Source organism: Curcuma longa, chromosome 13, assembly GCF_044706935.1.
Source record: "Curcuma longa cultivar G26 ecotype Majalengka, Jawa Barat chromosome 13, ITB_CL_G26_1.1, whole genome shotgun sequence".
Classification (NCBI taxonomy): domain Eukaryota; kingdom Viridiplantae; phylum Streptophyta; class Magnoliopsida; order Zingiberales; family Zingiberaceae; genus Curcuma; species Curcuma longa.
The window spans coordinates 2,028,865-2,046,502 of record NC_133873.1 but is presented as its reverse complement, the minus strand read 5'-3'; the positions used below and the strand labels follow the sequence as shown (position 1 = coordinate 2,046,502).

Sequence of the window (17,638 nt, the reverse complement as noted above, 5' to 3'; positions counted from 1 at the left end):
TTGTTATTTAAGTGTTTAAGGGGTCACGTCAAGTAGCATTTGATAAAAAATAGATACTCGTTCTATCACTTTAGATATATATCCTATGGTTTTATTTGATGAATGTCAAATAAGTCATTCAAGATTAAATTTCAAGTGTAATTTTTAACTGAATTCGAGTAGTTTAAGGGCCATAACAAGTATCACTTGATAAAAATTAGGTATTTATTGTATCACTTTAGGTATTCTATTATTATTTAAGTGTTTAAGGGGTCACGTCAAGTAGCATTTGATAAAAAATAGATACTCGTTCTATCACTTTAGATATATATCCTATAGTTTTATTTGATGAACGTCAAATAAGTCATTCAAGATTAAATTTTAAATGTAGTTTTTAACCGAATTCGAGTAGTTAAAGGGCCATAACAAGTATCACTTGATAAAAATTAGATATTTATTGTATCACTTTAGGTATTTTATTATCATTTAAGTATTTAAGGGGTTACATCAAGTAGCATTTGATAAAAATTAGATACTTATTGTATCACTTTAGATATATATCCTATGGTTTTATTTGATGAATGTCAAATAAGTCATTCAAGATTAAATTCCAAGTGTAGTTTTTAACCGAATTCGAGTAGTTAAAGGGCCATAACAAGTATCACTTGATAAAAATTAGATATTTATTGTATCACTTTAGGTATTCTATTGTTATTTAAGTGTTTAAGGGGTCACGTCTGTTGGTGGAATCAACATCAAGTCAATGTTGACCAAGTTGGTCAAGCTCGGTTTGACTCAAGTTGGATTTTGATGTTTGATCAATATGTTGATAAGATGTCAAGTAAGTCTAGGTTGACTGAATACTTGATGGTGAGAAGTCCAAGTGGGTCATGGAGGACCAAACACTTGGCACGAGATGGAAAGTCCAATATGAAAGTTGGCAAGAGAAAAGTCCAAGTGGGTCTAGGTTGACCGAACACTTGGTGAGCAAAAGTCCTTACAATGTAAGACAAATGAAGATCAAGAAGGTCGACGATCAAACACTTGATCAAGCGAGGAAAGAACTCGGTAAGATCTCATTTCAGCCACTATATTCTGAAGACAGTCGACTGATTTGGTAAGGTCAATCGACTGGCACGCCTGGTACGCTGCGTTAGCCGACTGAAACACACGACAGTCGAGTCGGATTCCTTGATTAGTCGACTGAGGTTGGAGATCAGTCGACTGAGGTTGTCTCAGAAGCAGGCAGAAGAGAATCGACTCGACTGAGATTTTGCTTCAGTCGACTGTCAGCGAACAGAAACTTAAACGACTCGATTGATCATCCACATCAGTCGACTGAGATAAGATCAGTCGACTGATCGGGAAAAGTTAGTCGACTGAAGTTTAAATTCTAACAAAAATCAAACGTGACTTCAGCAATTCAGTAGTCGTTTTTTGGGTTTGACTAAATCAGTCGACTGACATGGTAAAACCAGTCGACTGATGACATAAAAACTGAATCTGTTTAAATGGTGAAGAGCTACTCGTGGAGGAAGAACTCAACACTGTTTATGCTCCAAGTGCTTGTGCTCTAGTGATCAAGAAACCTGCTGGTGTTCATCTACAAAGCTTGGAGCAACCTCTTGAAGAAGAAGAAGCATTCTCATCATTTTTGTGTAATATCTTTACTCTTCTTCTTCCTTGTATTGTTTGGTTGTTTGTATACAACTTGTAATCTGTTGTAAGAAGGTTTCTCCGCCTTCGGAGTTTGTCTGAAAAGGAGAAGATATAGTGGAAGAGTGAGCTGAGTGAAGATCCTTGGATTAGTCATCTCAAGGAGGCGGATACCAAGTAAATCCTTCGCGTTAGCATTGTTGAGTTGAGAGGGTGTACGTCAAGTAACATTTGATAAAAAATAGATACTCGTTCTATCACTTTAGATATATATCCTATGGTTTTATTTGATGAATGTCAAATAAGTCATTTAAGATTAAATTTCAAGTGTAGTTTTTAACCGAATTCGAGTAGTTAAAGGGCCATAACAAGTATCACTTGATAAAAATTAGGTATTTATTGTATCACTTTAGGTATTTTATTGTTATTTAAGTGTTTAAGGGGTCACATCAAGTAGTATTTGATAAAAATTAGATACTCATTGTATCACTTTAGATATATATCCTATGGTTTTATTTGATGAATGTCAAATAAGTCATTCAAGATTAAATTCCAAGTGTAATTTTTAACCGAATTCGAGTAGTTAAAGGGTCATAACAAGTATCACTTGATAAAAATTAGGTATTTATTGTATCACTTTAGGTATTCTATTATTATTTAAGTGTTTAAGGGGTCACGTCAAGTAGCATTTGATAAAAATTAGATACTCGTTGTATCACTTTAGATATATATCCTATGGTCGGCCTGTCGAGTACCAAAAATGACCAGTACCAAAAATGATCGAGTACCGAAATGGTCGATCGAGTACCAAAATGGTCGTTCAAGTACCGAAAATGGCTGGCCAAGTACCAAAAATGGTCGGCTAAGTACCGAAAATGGTCTCTTGTTTATTTTATGAATGCCAAATAAGTACTTACTCATATTCCATGGTGAGTGGAGAACATGTTTCTTTTAAAAATTAAATAATTGAGTACTTTTTCAAATAATCACAAAATTGAGTATCACTTGGGGTAAATTAAGTTCCGAGAGCCTAAAATTGAGTACTTTTTCAAACCATTTCTGGAAAAAATTTGCCAAGGTGCATTTGTAGTTGTATGAAACCACAACATATAACATATATAAAACTACCACTAAACACAACAGTTTAATGATTAATGTATAAATCACTTCATAATGCATTTCTCAGTTTCAATTACATAACCAACATCCAACTTTTAACCACTTTCAACCACAAAAATGGATCATTAATATATAAGTAACAAAGTTTTATACTAACGTTAGTTTTGTTTAATACAAATCACAAAATGCCACTAGATCTTATAGCTATTTTTTAAAAACCTTCAGAACTGCTTCCTTGGTTTAGCAATTACTTATGCCTGCAAGAAATTAAAACAAAAAATAAGATGTTGGTCTGACAGTTTGAAAATAAATAACAAACAATACGACATAATTAGTTTAATTATATGAAATGATATAGTATTAATGTCTATGTGACTCATACCAATTATGGCACTGGTTCTTTGCATGTTCGTCTATTATGCCCTCGCCCATGACATCTCCCACACGTTGTCACACGTTGTTCAACTTGAGAAGGTATCCGCTTAGTCCTTCGACGTCCTGGTTGGCTACGAGTTGTAGGAGCGTAAATGGTAACTCCATCATTGAGATAGCCCTCGTGCATGTCAAATGTTGGAATGGGATTGATGATTCCTTTGTAAGCTTGGCGGTACATGTCTATCTTAAAATATCCATCACAGAATTGATAAACCGACAGGGATTTTGATTCTATGCAAGAGCAAGCATGCTTGCACGGTAGCCTATAGATTTGCCAAGCTCGACAAGAACAATGCCATGAATTCAAATCCACTGCAAAACTTTTGTCCCCATCTATGACCTCAAACCGAACTCCACAAGACTTGTGCACCTTTAAGGTTCGAGATTTACTATATGCAACTGACATTTCTTTCTCCTTTCTTGGACTTAGTTCTTGTGTCATCTCCAATGTTTTTTCTCGCCTTTGGTGCATCATGGTCATAATTTGAATGCGTATATTATCTACCATAGCCACAATAGGTAGATAGCGAGCAGGTTTTATCCAATTGTTCCAGCTTTCAGCGATATTATTATTAATGACACCTCATCGATCACCCATAAACAGAGCATTGGCCCAATTTTCAGGGGACGAGTTCACAAGAAACTCTTGGGCAAGCGGCATCAAATTAGTTATACTTAACATATGTTGAGTAAACTCATGTCTTGATGGGGCGTATGCAGCTTTCTTCAAAATAGAAGACCAATGTTTTTTGTTATGGAGAGGGTATTTACGCAATACCTACAAGAATAAAATTTTAAAAAATTATAAATAATAACCAGTTGATAGAAAATAAATAAAAAAAATGGCTAACATATTGGTAAAACAACATACGATGCACCTGCTTGACAAAGTTATCGACTAGATGTCTCAGACAATAAGCATGGTGACTACCAGGGAACACAAATTGAATAGCCTTGATCAATCCAGGATGTCGGTCAGAGAAAAAAGTATAGTTACGGAATACCATGATATATTGGGAAGCCAAGACATGTTTTAACTGGTAGCAAAACCATTCCCAATTAGAATCATTTTCTGCATCCACAACTGCATACGCTAGTGTAAAAATATCATCATTCGCATCCTTAGCCACAGCGACTAATAGACATCCTTTGTACTTGTTCTTAATGTGAGTTCCATCCAAAAAAATTAATGGACGACAACCACTAATAAAACCAATAAGACATGCATGAAAACACATGAACAATCGTCTAAATTTATTTGTCATCGGATCAATTTCACATTCAGCATAACTCCCCGAATTTGTTTCTTTGACAGCATGACAATACCATCGCAACTTATCATATGACCCTTTATCAGTCCCATGAATATCATGCATTGTCATTTCTTTGCCCGCCCAAACTTTATGATAATCAAGTTCTACTCCATAATCTCGTTGAATGTCCTTCATCATTGTACATGGACGATATGATGGCTCTCCCCTTAACTTCTCCTTCACCACATTGGCTACCCAAGTTGAATCAGCTTTAGGGTGACCTCTAGTCCTCAAATTGTCATCCCCACAACTATGGATTAAGTTGCATTTTCTTATGCCGAATAAATTATCTGATTTATATTTAGAGGCATAAATTCTCCACTGACAATTTTCTTTGCTGCAAACAACTATGATCTTATCACTATCATTTTTCTTGTAAGAAAATGATCGTCTAGTAGCAATAGCATAGTTTTTAAGACAAATCCTGAACTCTACAGCATCTTTAAATGTTTGGCCTTCATAAGATATGCAATGCATCCAAGAATCAATAGAATTGCTTACAGTGCAAACTTCAAGCTCGTTGCCTCCATTCGAACAAACTTCGTCATCGAAATCAAACCTTACCATTTTAATACAAATCAAAACAATACATTAGCAACCAACTCAATTTTCATTTAATGACAATTGAACTTGCAATATAAACTATAATAGATATTTTAAAATTATTAACTAACTAATATACACAATCAATAATGAAAAATAATAGTCATGTGCTGCAAAAAAAATAACTAGTACAAAAAAATATATGAACATTGCTAATTCTAAACCTTGCACTCAAACAAAAACAACATTACAAATAAAAATTACCTTTCAATATTTATGTTAACCTGACTTTGATCATCTTTTGGAGCTGCTCTCAATTTGATTATATTCAATTTCAGACAACTATGAAGATTTATCATATTTCGGACGTCATCATCTTCGTTCAATGTTACTGCAATCTTCTCATGGGGTGCTATGTATTGCAATACTGTTAACTCAGGATTAATACATTTTCATCACATTTTCGCTTTAGACTCTGGAATATCTCTATTAGAGTTGCACCATTAGGAATTGAAATCAAATAAAGATCATTGACATAACGACAACTTCCAATAAATGAAAAATTAGCACTCCCAAATCTGACTTCCATCAATACAATGACCATGGAATATCTGAAAAATAAAAAATTTATCATGCTTTCTACAATATCATCTTCAACAAACAAACATCGAACTTCAAAAAATCATAATCAAATTTTTTTATGCTAATCTAACCAATTTAAATGGAATAGGTTGCCATTAAGATTCAAAACATTAGAATTTGAAAGGAAAAGTTATATGAAAATTAATGAAACTTTTAGGGGCATACCCCATGAAGTTAATATTGGCAAAATTTAGGGATATATACCAATTCACAAAATATATTACATAGTGGCTAAATTCTAAGTACCTATTGACTCACATTAGGTACAAAATCTTTTGTAACAATTTAGATATCATATTTTTACTTTATGAACGTCAAACAAAAGTCACTATTATTAATTTCAAAGTATAATTTCTTTACATCCTCAAAAATCAAAACAAAATATTTCAAGCACAAAATTAAATACCTATTAACTCAAATTAGATACTCTTTGTATCAATAAAAAAATTTATGTAATTATCATAACAAATTTACCCAAAATTGTATGTAATCAAAGCATATTTACCTTGTTTAATTTTTTTGCGTACTTGCTCGTTGCTCTCCTTGCTGCTCCTATCGTATTTGCTTGCTGTCGTGGGTCGCTAGTGGTTGAAATACGAGAGATAATGATTTTCAAGGAGGCGAGCAAACGGTTTGATCAAGTGGGAGATGAACTGAGGGTTTAGGGTTACTGTTGAGGAAGAGAAGACGATGAGTTGTTGGGAAGAAAATCGTTGCTATCACATTTGTTGTCGAGATCGCTAGTGGTAAAGGTAGGAGAGCCAATGGTTTTCAAGGACGCAAGTTGGTCGGGATCAACAGAGAGTTTCCATTGGGGGAGGGAAGAAGATGGATTGTGGGAAGAAATGGATTCGATGGGAGAAGATGAGTGAAAGAAGGGCAAAAATGGAAATTCAGTCTAATAGGGAGTTAAAACTAAGGTTTGGGTGGTTGTCAAGTACTAAATCCTAAAAAAAAACAAATAGGGACTGAATCCAAATATAAACTTGGGCAGAGGGATTTTAGTCCAATTTACCTTATTATTAATCTCTTACATAATATTCACCAATTGATTCACTTTATCTCTCTTTTTATGTTCACGCCATGTTATATCTTAATTATTACTCTTCTAAAATTCATATTTTCAATTGGGACTGGCCTAAGTTATCATTAATTTAGTTCCACTAATACACCAACCATTATGAAAATCTTTCATGTCAAGTCTCTTTCTACAGGAAAAGAGGTATTAAATATATTTTCAACAAGAATAAATTTGAAAAGATAAGGCCACATAAAGAGCAAGTTTTACGGATGAGGGATGTAGTCATGCAATCATCTTTGGAAGAAGCCCTTCAGGTTTCATACCTACATGAACAAACTCCCCATGAAGGCATATACAATATAGTAGAGAATGATTCTATTTGCCCATATTTTAAATCCCTCTTAAATCTTATTTTCAACCCATTACGACCTTTATAGGATAGCACGTTTAATTCTTCAAAATTTAATGTCTAATCCATTATTAATCACACACAATGGAAATGTTAGGGAGCAACAAGCAACGGAATACTCATTTATCTACCCCCTATCCTCATCAATCCATCTATTCATTTCTATCTCCCCAAGTACACAGGCCCTATAGTCTATCCTGCATGCAAGTCTAGAACAATTTACAACTGAATAAAGAACATCATATGTCAGGAAGTAAAAATCAGCTTCTGCCAATAGTTTATCACTCGCAGTACCATTAATGTGATAAAGTTTAATAACTAGAGAAATATAGAGCAAAGCGATTTGTCGGTAAAAACCAATAGAAAAGGCCTTTCTCTGTAGCGTACCCAAATTGTTCTATAGTAGGAAGACCAAGGAGAGATAATCCCATACAACTTCATGCAATAAAGGGATTTGTTAAGGAAAGTTCATCTAGGTGCGACGAGTTATGTAAAATGGGGGAAGATGATGATACTATATACACTATAATCCATTTTATGCTTGAGATTTGTAACCAGAATCAATCATATTAACAGATTGGATTTGCATATCCAGGTAATAATTTAAGGATTTAATACGTCCATCATAGTTTAAATTTGCCGCAATACCTTTGCTTCATCATGGATTTTCATCGAAGAGAACTTTATAAAACCTTTTCCTCTCTTCCCTCTTCTTGAGGCTGTCCAGTCTTAGAGCTTCCTCTTCGTCCTCATCATCTTCCTCCTTTTGTGTTCGAATGCTAATTTCACCTTTCTTCCTCTTTTTCTCCAAATTAGCCAAATGCCGTCTCTGGTTATATTCATGAAGACCTTCCTGCATCAGTTCCCCAAGCTTCTGCTTTACCACCACCAATGGGTCCTTCTCGATGAGCTCCGATCCCTTGTATGCTTCTCTGAGCACCACCGTGTAAATATTGTACCTGTTCGACACATAGAAGATGCAGGGGTGCCTCAGCAGCAGCAGATTCAACCTCTCCGGCAATCCAAACTCCCTCTTGAAGTGCTCCAGCTTGAAAATCGACGCTTTCTTCCACAGAGAAAGAGAAAGGATCTCATGGATGACGCCCACCGCCTGCTTCTCCGTTTCTGGGTTGTCCGCTGAGTACGGCGAGACGTACGGAGTTGCTTCGTTGAACTCGTCGAACTTCTTCCGAGTCTTGATCCAGGTATCCGGCAACGAACACACGAAGCGCGGTTCTGTTCCTTGCTCAATGGCTGCGGCTTCGACAGCCGATGTGGCCAGATCAGGATCCCACCGGACGAGCTCAATCTCCATCGAGTTCCTCCGCCCGGTGCGGTTGATGACCCGGAAGGTCTCCGGTAGCTTGGGGACAAGGCGCAGAAGGTAGTCGTCGGGGAATCCAAAGCCTCGCTTGAGCTCGTTGAGCTTGACGACGTTGAGGCGGCCATCACGGGAGAGCATGAGGAGCTTGGCAAGCCGCTGGGCCATGGCGGGCTCAGACGCGACCTTGGCGGCCTCCTCCTCTTCGACTAAGAAAGCCATACGCTTGGAGAAGGTGAAGAAAATCTCCTCCTCGCCGCCACCGTCGGGGGCGTAGAGGACATCGAAGCAGCAAGGATACTTTCGGAGCCAGTTGATGGCGCGACCTTGGAGGTCGAAGGACTTCAGTTTCTTCTGGAGGGAACGGACGGTCGCGGTGTGACCGGGCGAACGAAGGAGGTAATTTTTGATCTGGTTGTTGACGATCCAGCGGCGGTTGCGGGATAGCGCAGCCTCCAAGGCAGGTTCCTTCTTCATCGACCACAAGAGGCGACGGGGAATCATCGGAGGAGAGTGATAAGGGTCGGAGAGGCAGCAGGAGAAGGGGTTCGGGAGGTGGCGGCGTAGGACGGCGGTCATCGCCATGGCCGCGGAGCGGTTGGGGCTAATACTGCTCCAGTTAGTAAATAGCAGGAAGGAAACCTGTGGGCCTGGATCAGGCCCATTTACACAAAACCTCGTTTTGTTGAGAGAATCTTTGCCCACGTGCATTCCACGGTTTCACTTCGTGGTGATGCTCTCCGAGACGAATTTACATTATTTGGTTTATTTTTTTATTCAATTATGTTTTAGATAAAAATAAAAAACACATCTTATTAGAATCATCAAATGTATTTTTTTTAAAATTAAAAGAACATTCTACAATATTTATCATACTTAAAAATATCTTTATTTTAATACTATTATAATAACTATAGAATAACTACAATACTATATTAAAATAAATTAATTTTTTTAAATTCAACTTATCAAAAATATTATACATAGAATATTTTTATATAATAAGTTCTTTATCGACTTAGTCAATGATCCAGTAGGGATATTTTAACAATGATGAGGACATCGAGTATAACAGAAGATGAGGAAAAAAGAGTAAATATAAGTATCGATTAATTGTCAAGAGCTATTTTATGAACCCTAAATGAACACCCTACCTCCTACTCTAGTATCGGTATGCTTCCTTAAGCATGTGCCGACCTCCTATGCAGGTCTCGGTATGCTTATCTAAGCATATGCCGATCCTCTACTCCGGTTTCGGCATGCGCTGACCTCCTAACTCGATCTTGGCATACCTCCCGAGTTTTAGGCCGACCTCATGATTCGATCTTGGCGCGCCTTCTGTATCATGTGCTGACCTCATGACTCGGTCTCGGCATGCCTCCAGCATCGTGTGTCGACCTCATGACTCGGTCTCGGTGTGCTTCCTACATCCAAGGTCAACCTTCGGCATGTGATACCTATTTGAATACATGGTTGTTCCGCTTAAATCGAGGAGAACAGAATCGATTCTTCCATGGCAATAGGAACACGCTCTCATATATATATCAATGGACGGAATCTTTCCGGAACGGAACCAATCGATCAGAATATTTCTCAAATGAGTGCTAATATTTCAGAGATCAACTACTATAAAAAGGTAACTCATGCCCATGGGTACAGGTACGCACACATCTATCCAATTTTTCCCAAGCTATTAAACTCCTTCCTCGCGTCGAACCCTAACTTGAGCGTCGGAATGGCTTGTCGAGATCCATCCCCGGTGTCATTCTAACCTTCTTTTTGAGTACTTTGCAAGTCTCTTCTTCTCCTTCCGTAGTCTCATCATAGGAACGTGCACGTCGGCAAGCATTAAATCAGCATTTGAACCATCCACGGTGTATTGGCCGGAATGAATTAGCGCCATCTGTGGGAAAACTGAGTCGAGACGCTTTGATGGTTAACACTGGAGGAATAGTTGGCGAGCATGATTCTGTTGAAAAGAGTTGCGGCGACAAGATAATGACCACTCTTGAGAAGATCAATGAATTAGTCTCATAGACTATGATAAAGGTATTACAGCAGCACTCCTTATTGCCTCCTTCAAGAATTCCGGCATCTTCGCTAGAAGACCTCTCTCCCCATCGAAGACGACCAACATCGAGAGAGGATAACATGCCCCTATTAAACTCTCTTCGAAAGGAAAACACTTTTTGGAGTAAGATTCTCACAAATCCAGAGCTGACCTATGTCGACCTGACTACAAAAGCAAGACGGTCATAGAAAACGAGGTAAGCATATTCGCACGCCTTTCTCTAAGAAAATCCTGGAACAGGAATTGCCCTGCACTTTCGGCAACCCCAACTAGGAGAATACACTAGGTCTTCAAATCCCGAAGATCATCTGTGCCGTTTCGAGAATGCTGCCTTACTCCACCAATACCCAGATGGAGTCAAGTGCCGAGTTTTCTTAACCACTTTGTCAGGCTCTGCTCAAAGATGGTTCAACCGTCTTCCCCCTTCCTCCATACATTCTTTTGCTGATTTCAAGACTGCTTTCCTTCATCAATTCGCTAGCAGCAAAAGATATTAGAAAACACACCTGAACTTGTTCACCATGAAGCAGAAACCTCGAGAAACTCTCAGGGAATATATTCAGAGATTTGACAAAGTCGTTTGGGACATTCCTTCTACGCCTACAGAGATATTGACTAGTGTCTTCTCTCAAGGATTGATGGATTGGGAATTTTTTTGATCATTAGTGAAGAAACCCCTTGTCAATTATGCCAAGTTATTAGAAAGAGCTGAGAAATACATACATATAGAAGAAACTCAACTTGCTCAACATGGAGACAGCTTGGTCAGTTATAAATCAAAGAGAAAAACTTCTTCGTCTATACATCGCAAGGGAGTGCCACCCGGACTTTATATACCCTCTCGAAAGGAAAAGAGAGCCGTGCATACCGTCTCTTCTTTTTCTACCCCAGAAGAAGCACCCCTCAAAGTCCTCCGAAGGAACATGTTCATTTTTGCACATATCACCAATCTTTTAGTCATCACACTAATGAATGCATAGTTAGCACGAGAAGTGGAAAGAGTAATAAAGGAGAAGCAACATGGAAAAAGAGCTTCATCCCCCGTATCAGGACATGCTACATACAAATATCCTAAGCAAAAAGTATAGAAAAATCATTCAGAAGGGATTCAAGCAAGTCCTATACAGGGTCGAGATGTCCGATCCTCAAGAAGACGTTCTCCTAAGCCACCGCAAGGACATCAGACAAGACAAAGAAGAGAACCGACACGTACTAATTAATCAAACTCATCCCAAGAACCCTCCTCATCAAGGCGTCATCAATATGATCTCAGGAGGATCTACGTGCTAGGAAAGCTCATGGGAGAAGACTGGAGAATTATGATATCAGTACCAGAAGGGGTAAGGCCGAAGGACCTACCATCAGCTTCGGACCACAAGATCTCGAAGGGGTCTCCACACCTCACGATGATGCTTTAGTCATCCGTGCCATAATAGCCAACTATGAGGTAGCTCGAGTCTTCGTCGATATAGGCAGTTCTGTCAACATATTATACCAAGAGGTCTTCAGTCAAATGCAGATAGGGAAGTCTGAGCTGAAATCCATGTCTATTGCTTTATTTGGATTCACATGACACGAAGTACAACCGTTGGGATAGGTCAGCCTACCTCTTTCCCTGGGCCAAGAGCCTTTGATTCGAACTCGAAGCATTATTTTATAGTAGTAGATGCTCCATCCTCATACAATGTTATTCTTGGAAGACCCGCACTCAGTGCTTTTCAAGCAGTAGTCTCCACTTTCCATCAGAAAATAAAATTCCCTGTAGACGATCAAGTCAGCTCGGTCAGAGGAGATCAAGCTATTTCTCGGAGATGCTATACAGCCATGGTTCGTACTGATACTAAGAAGCTAAGGAGGACTCCTCGAGAAGAAGTGCATTCCCTGCAAGAAGGTCCTGTTATTCTACCCCCTCAAACACAAGAAAAGGAGAAAGTATAGATTGTACTCGAGCTGCCCGATAAAGTCTCTCAGATAGCTGCTGACCTGACACCTAAGCTGAAAACTGAGCTGATAGTTTGTCTCATTCAAAATAATGATGTATTTGCTTGGGTGCCTCAAGAAGTCACAGGAATAGCTCCCGACATCATGGAACATCGTCTTAATGTCCTTCCTAGACGCCCAACCTGTTATGCAAAAGAAGAGACATTTCGGGCCTGAGCAAGATAAAGTGATACAGGAGGAGGTTGCCAAGCTTCTAGAGGTCAAACATATTAGAGAAGTTCAATTCCCCACTTGGCAGGCTAATATCGTACTAGTCTCGAAAGCAGGAGGAAAATGGCGTGTCTGTATTGACTTCTGAGATCTCAACAAAGCTTGCCCCAAAGATTGTTATCCTCTGTCGCGTATAGATCAACTGGTGGATTCTACTTCGGGACATGAATATATATGCATGCTGGATGCTTATCAAGGATATCATCAAATTCCATTAGCTCGGGAGGATCAGGAAAAGGTTAGTTTTATCACCTCAGGAGGAACTTTTTGTTATACAGTTATGCCTTTTGGACTGAAGAATGCAGGAGCAACATATCAAAGGCTCATGGATAAAGTGTTCAAACATCAGATAGGTCATAATGTGGAAGTATATGTGGATGATATTTTAATCAAGTCAGTCCGAGCTAAAGCCTGATCAATGACATCAATGAAACGTGCGGCACTCTCCGAAGGTATAACCTCAAACTGAATCCCAATAAATGTTATTTGGTGTCAAAAGTGGTAGGTTTCTGGGATACATAGTAACTGAAAGGGGTATAGAAGCTAATCTTGAAAAAGTACAAGTCTTGCAAAATATGGCCTCACCTCGGAATACCAGAGAAGTACAAAAGTTAGTAGGTCGGATCACTGCATTATCACGATTCATATCACAGTCGGCCACCAAAAGTCTGCCCTTCTTCAAAATATTCCGCAAAGCTGTCAAATTCTCTTGGGACGAGAAGTGTGAGCAGACCTTCAATGACTTAAAGACCTACTTAGCCACCTTACCAGTTCTGGCAAAGTCGATCTCTGGAGAAGCTCTATGGTTATATCTATCCTCCTCTAAAGGTGTTGTGAGTTCAGTTTTGGTCAAACAAGAAGGAAGCATTCAGAAACCCATCTACTTCTTTAGTCATCTTCTAAAGGATGTTGAGACAAGATATACCACGTTGGAGAAGTTGGCTATGACTTTGGTTTTGACAGTACACAGGTTGCGCCCGTATTTTCTTTCTCATCCGGTGACAGTATTGACCAACAACACTCTGGGTCGAATATTAACTAATCTTGAAGCTTCAAGGCAATTGATCAAATGGACTACCGAGCTAGGGGAGTATGATATACAGTATCAGTCGAGGACAACTATCAAGGCACAAGCTTTAACAGATTTCCTAATCGAGACTCGGATACCAGTGAACCTGAGACATGGAAGGTATTCGTAGATGGATCATCCACCAAAAAGGAAAGTAAAATTGAGATTTTATTATGTTCTCCTAAAGGAGATTCATTGTCGGATAGCCATAAAATTTCATTTTAAAGCTTCTAACAATGAGACCGAGTACGAGGCATTGCTTGCTGGACTACAGGCAGCTCGGCATGTTGGGACAACACGAGTAATAATCTGTACAGACTCTCAACTCGCTACTCAGTAGATAGAAGGAACCTTCGAGACGCGCAATGATAAGCTCCGGAGATATGCCGAGACCTTTAATAGACTGAAGACATCATTCTAAGAAGTCACTGTTCAGAGGATACCTCGAGCTGACAATTAGAAGGCAGATGAGTTGACTTGCTTGGCTAGTAGTTTGATTATTTGGGAGCAAGAGGAACCGATAGTACACGATCAACTGATAGCTCACATCGACTAAGCCACTGAAACAAATGAAGTGACTGATTGGAGAACTCCCATCATCAACTTTCTTAAGAATGGGAACTTACTGACCGAAGCTGAACAAGCCAGGGTTGGCAGAAAGCGTGCAGCTTGGTTCACCTTGGTTGGAGATATCTTATATAAAAGGGTCTTCTCTCGACCTTTATTTAAATGTTTGGGCCCTAATTAAGCTGAATATGTCATGCAGGAAGTTTATCAAGGTACACATAGAAGGAAGAACTCTTGCACAGAAAGTGTTATTAGCTAGATATTTCTGGTCTACTTCACAAAGGAATATAGCTCGGATGACTAGCACTTGTCTTAATTGTCAGAGACATCAGAACCTTCCTCATTAGCTGACAAAACTACACTATCGCTTGCCCCTTTGATCAGTGGGGAATAGATATCGTAGGTCCTTTCCCAATAAGACCTAATAAGAAGTTTCTGCTAGTAGCTATGGATTATTTTTCCAAATGGGTAGAAGTCGAACCACTGGCCAGGATCACTGAATATGTTGTTTTAAAGTTTTTATGGAAAAACTTCATTTATCGGTACGGAATTCCTCGTAAGATAGTATCTGATAATGGACGACAGTTTCAAGGACGCAAGATACAGGATTGGTGTAGAGAATTGGGGATCATCCAAGCCTTCACTTCACAAAGCAATGGACAAGCAGAAATAGTTTAACAAGGAGCTCGTTAAAGGCCTCAAGATAAAGCTAAATCAAGTACAAGGAAATTGAGTCGATGAGCTGCCCGGTATTCTATGGGCTTATAGAACTACCCCAAGAGACAGACCCATACTTTTCACTTAGTCTACGGAGGAGAGAAGCAGTGATACCTGTGGAGGTCAGAGAGGAATCAAGCCATGTCTTTGCTTATGGAAGCCATAACAGTGATAAAAGACGTACATAGTTGAATCTCATTACTGAAACCAGAGAGTATGTGGCTATTAGGTTGGCAGCATACTGACGGAAGATGTGTCAAACTTACAACAAAAAGGTTATACCTCGCTCCTTTCAGGTCGGAGAGTTCGTCTAGAAGAAGATCAAACTAGTAGGTGACGTCGGGAAACTAGAACCTCAATGGGAAGGACCTTATAAAGATACTCAACGGCTCAGTAGCGGATCTTATTACCTGAAAGACGCCAAGGGGAAAGAGCTCAACAGGCCTTGGAATGTCACACATCTTGTCCTTATCGTATTTAAGCTTGTGTAGATTTTCTTATCATTTTTTGTAAAAACATTTTATGGTTACTTAATATAAGTTTTTCTCTTATAACACAAGCCCGGAGCTTGATGACTTTGCCTTACGACAGATCGAAACTCTGAGCCCCAAGCTCGGTGACTTTGCCTTATGACAAACCGGAACTCCGAGCCCCGAGCTTGATAACTTTGCCTCAAAACTCTGAGCCCCGAGCTCGATGACTTTACCTTACGATAGGCCGGAACTCCGAGCCATGAGCTCGATGACTTTGCCTTACGACAGGCCGGAACTTCGAGCCTGAGTTCAATGACTTTTTTTTACGACAGGCTGAAACTCCAAGCCCTAAGCTCGATGACTTTGTCTTACGACAGACCGAAACTCCGAGCTTGATGACCTCGCCTCATGTCTAGTCCTAAGTTCAGCACACGTTGGTATGCTTTGAGTTAACACTCAGGTACACGATATCTTACACTTATAACTTATGAAGATATCTCTTTTATTCTTCCTCTAAATTCTTTTCTATTATATAAATCTTTCATGGAAGTTTTAGAAATAGCATCACATGGCAAATATACATAAGGAAGGAACAACAAACGTACTAGTACAAGCAACACACATAGAGAAATATGTCCTTGAGACAAAAAGAAATATTAAGTCAAAATAAAAAGCATGGTGATCCCTAAATCAATAAGAAGGCACTCGAAGAAGGTACTACTATTAAAGAATTTAATTCCGTGCATTGAAATAAGGGTTTTGGATCATAAAGAACCAAAGTTTAGCAAATTGATACTCAAAATCATACTGCATAATTTGATATGCACACAGAATAGTAGTCACTGCAAACGATAGGTCTGCAATTACTAGGTTGTAAGAAGCAAAGTTCTAGAAAGAAGTACTTAAAACAATATTACATAAAAAAGCAATTCAGGTTGCCCAAAATCAGTCGGGTTCAGTGATGTTTGAAACAATATCACATAAATAGCAAGAAGATCATTAGCCCTGCTTCTCAGACTCTAGCAAATTATTCCAAACCTTTTGAGGGTCTAGGAAACTCAAATCGGCCCCTTTAGGTATCAAACCGGGTTGTACAAACTGTTGGCTAGCTCTTTCGAAGCCATACTTTAACATCTTGCCGGTCTTGACTCCCAGCAGACCGTAATACTCCAAGGACTTCAAGAAAATAGCCTTCTTTTCTTGTCATCTCTGCTCTTCCCCTTCCTTTAGGTTGGCCAGTTCTCTCTTAATCGAGTTCAGTTCAGTTGCCAGTGTGTCTCGGTCAGAAGATAGCTGCTCTTTCTATTTCTTCTCTTCTGATAACTGAAGTTCTAATTCCTGCCTATTGGGCACGACCTCCCGAAGGTCTTGATGCAAGTCTTCTTGTTGTAGTTGCAAAGCGGATAGGTTGGCTTCTGCCTGATCTTTGTCTTTCTTGTAGGACTCCGCTTCTCCTTTAGTTTTGTCTACCTCTTCTTGAGATGCTTTCAGGAGAGTTCGGGCTTCTTCCAATTCTTGTTCTAATTGTATAAGTCATGCAGTTCTAAGCTCAGCATCCCTCTTCAATTTTTCTATCTCTGACCTCCTCATATCTACCTCAACTTTGGCTGCTTCATTGGCTAGGCGGGCTTTCTTTGCATCGGCTCGGGCTTAGGCCACTTCCACATCTAAGGCCGAGTTTTTAAGTTGATTTTTCAGCTCGACTATCTAGGTTTCTAGTTGTCTGTGGGTAGAGAGCATCATTGGGACCCGACGACCCAACTCTTGATACTGCTTGTAGACCTAGTCATATTACCCTATTAATGTCATCATTCCACAAAAGTAATGTTTAGGAAACCATAACTTGTATACTCACCTTAGCCAATGAACTGTTTAAATGCTCGCATAAGATTTCAGTGTCTAGGCAAGGCAGAATCTCTGTCTCGTATCGGTGAAAGTCTTCTACTGATTGTCTAAGTTGATCTTCTCCTTCCTCGAGATTAGCTCGGCCTCGAGGAACCCTGGGAGGACCGGTTGTGGTTGGAGCAGTTTCCTTGTCAGGTTTTGAAGGGGCAGGGGGAGCTGAAGTGGTAGTTGAAGTTGTAGGAGATTT

General features: G+C 39.2%; 2 protein-coding genes and 1 pseudogene across 2 annotated transcripts; all 3 read right to left on the bottom strand.

Moving 5' to 3' along the window:
- Positions 1 to 3,139: 3,139 nt before the first annotated feature.
- On the bottom strand, positions 3,140 to 3,850 carry LOC141844479 (uncharacterized; annotated as a pseudogene).
- A 99-nt stretch (positions 3,851 to 3,949) lies between these two features.
- Positions 3,950 to 9,041, bottom strand: LOC141844249 (protein WHAT'S THIS FACTOR 1 homolog, chloroplastic-like). Its single transcript, XM_074732284.1, has 2 exons — positions 7,766 to 9,041; positions 3,950 to 3,967 (listed from the first exon to the last, which is right to left on the bottom strand). The coding sequence occupies exon 1, from the start codon at positions 9,021 to 9,023 to the stop codon at positions 7,776 to 7,778; it is 1,248 nt and encodes a 415-aa protein (XP_074588385.1). The 5' UTR covers positions 9,024 to 9,041; the 3' UTR covers positions 3,950 to 3,967; positions 7,766 to 7,775.
- LOC141844477 (uncharacterized) lies at positions 3,957 to 5,069 on the bottom strand. The gene is made up of 2 exons (XM_074732518.1): positions 4,061 to 5,069; positions 3,957 to 3,967 (listed from the first exon to the last, which is right to left on the bottom strand). Exons 1-2 carry the CDS (start codon positions 5,067 to 5,069, stop codon positions 3,957 to 3,959), a joined length of 1,020 nt encoding a protein of 339 aa, XP_074588619.1.
- Positions 9,042 to 17,638: the final 8,597 nt, after the last annotated feature.

Coding starts and splice junctions, on each gene's coding strand:
- LOC141844249 (XM_074732284.1), bottom strand. CDS start 9,023: ATGGCGATGACCGCCGTCCTACGCCGCCACCTCCCGAACCCCTTCTCC.
- LOC141844477 (XM_074732518.1), bottom strand. CDS start 5,069: ATGGTAAGGTTTGATTTCGATGACGAAGTTTGTTCGAATGGAGGCAAC.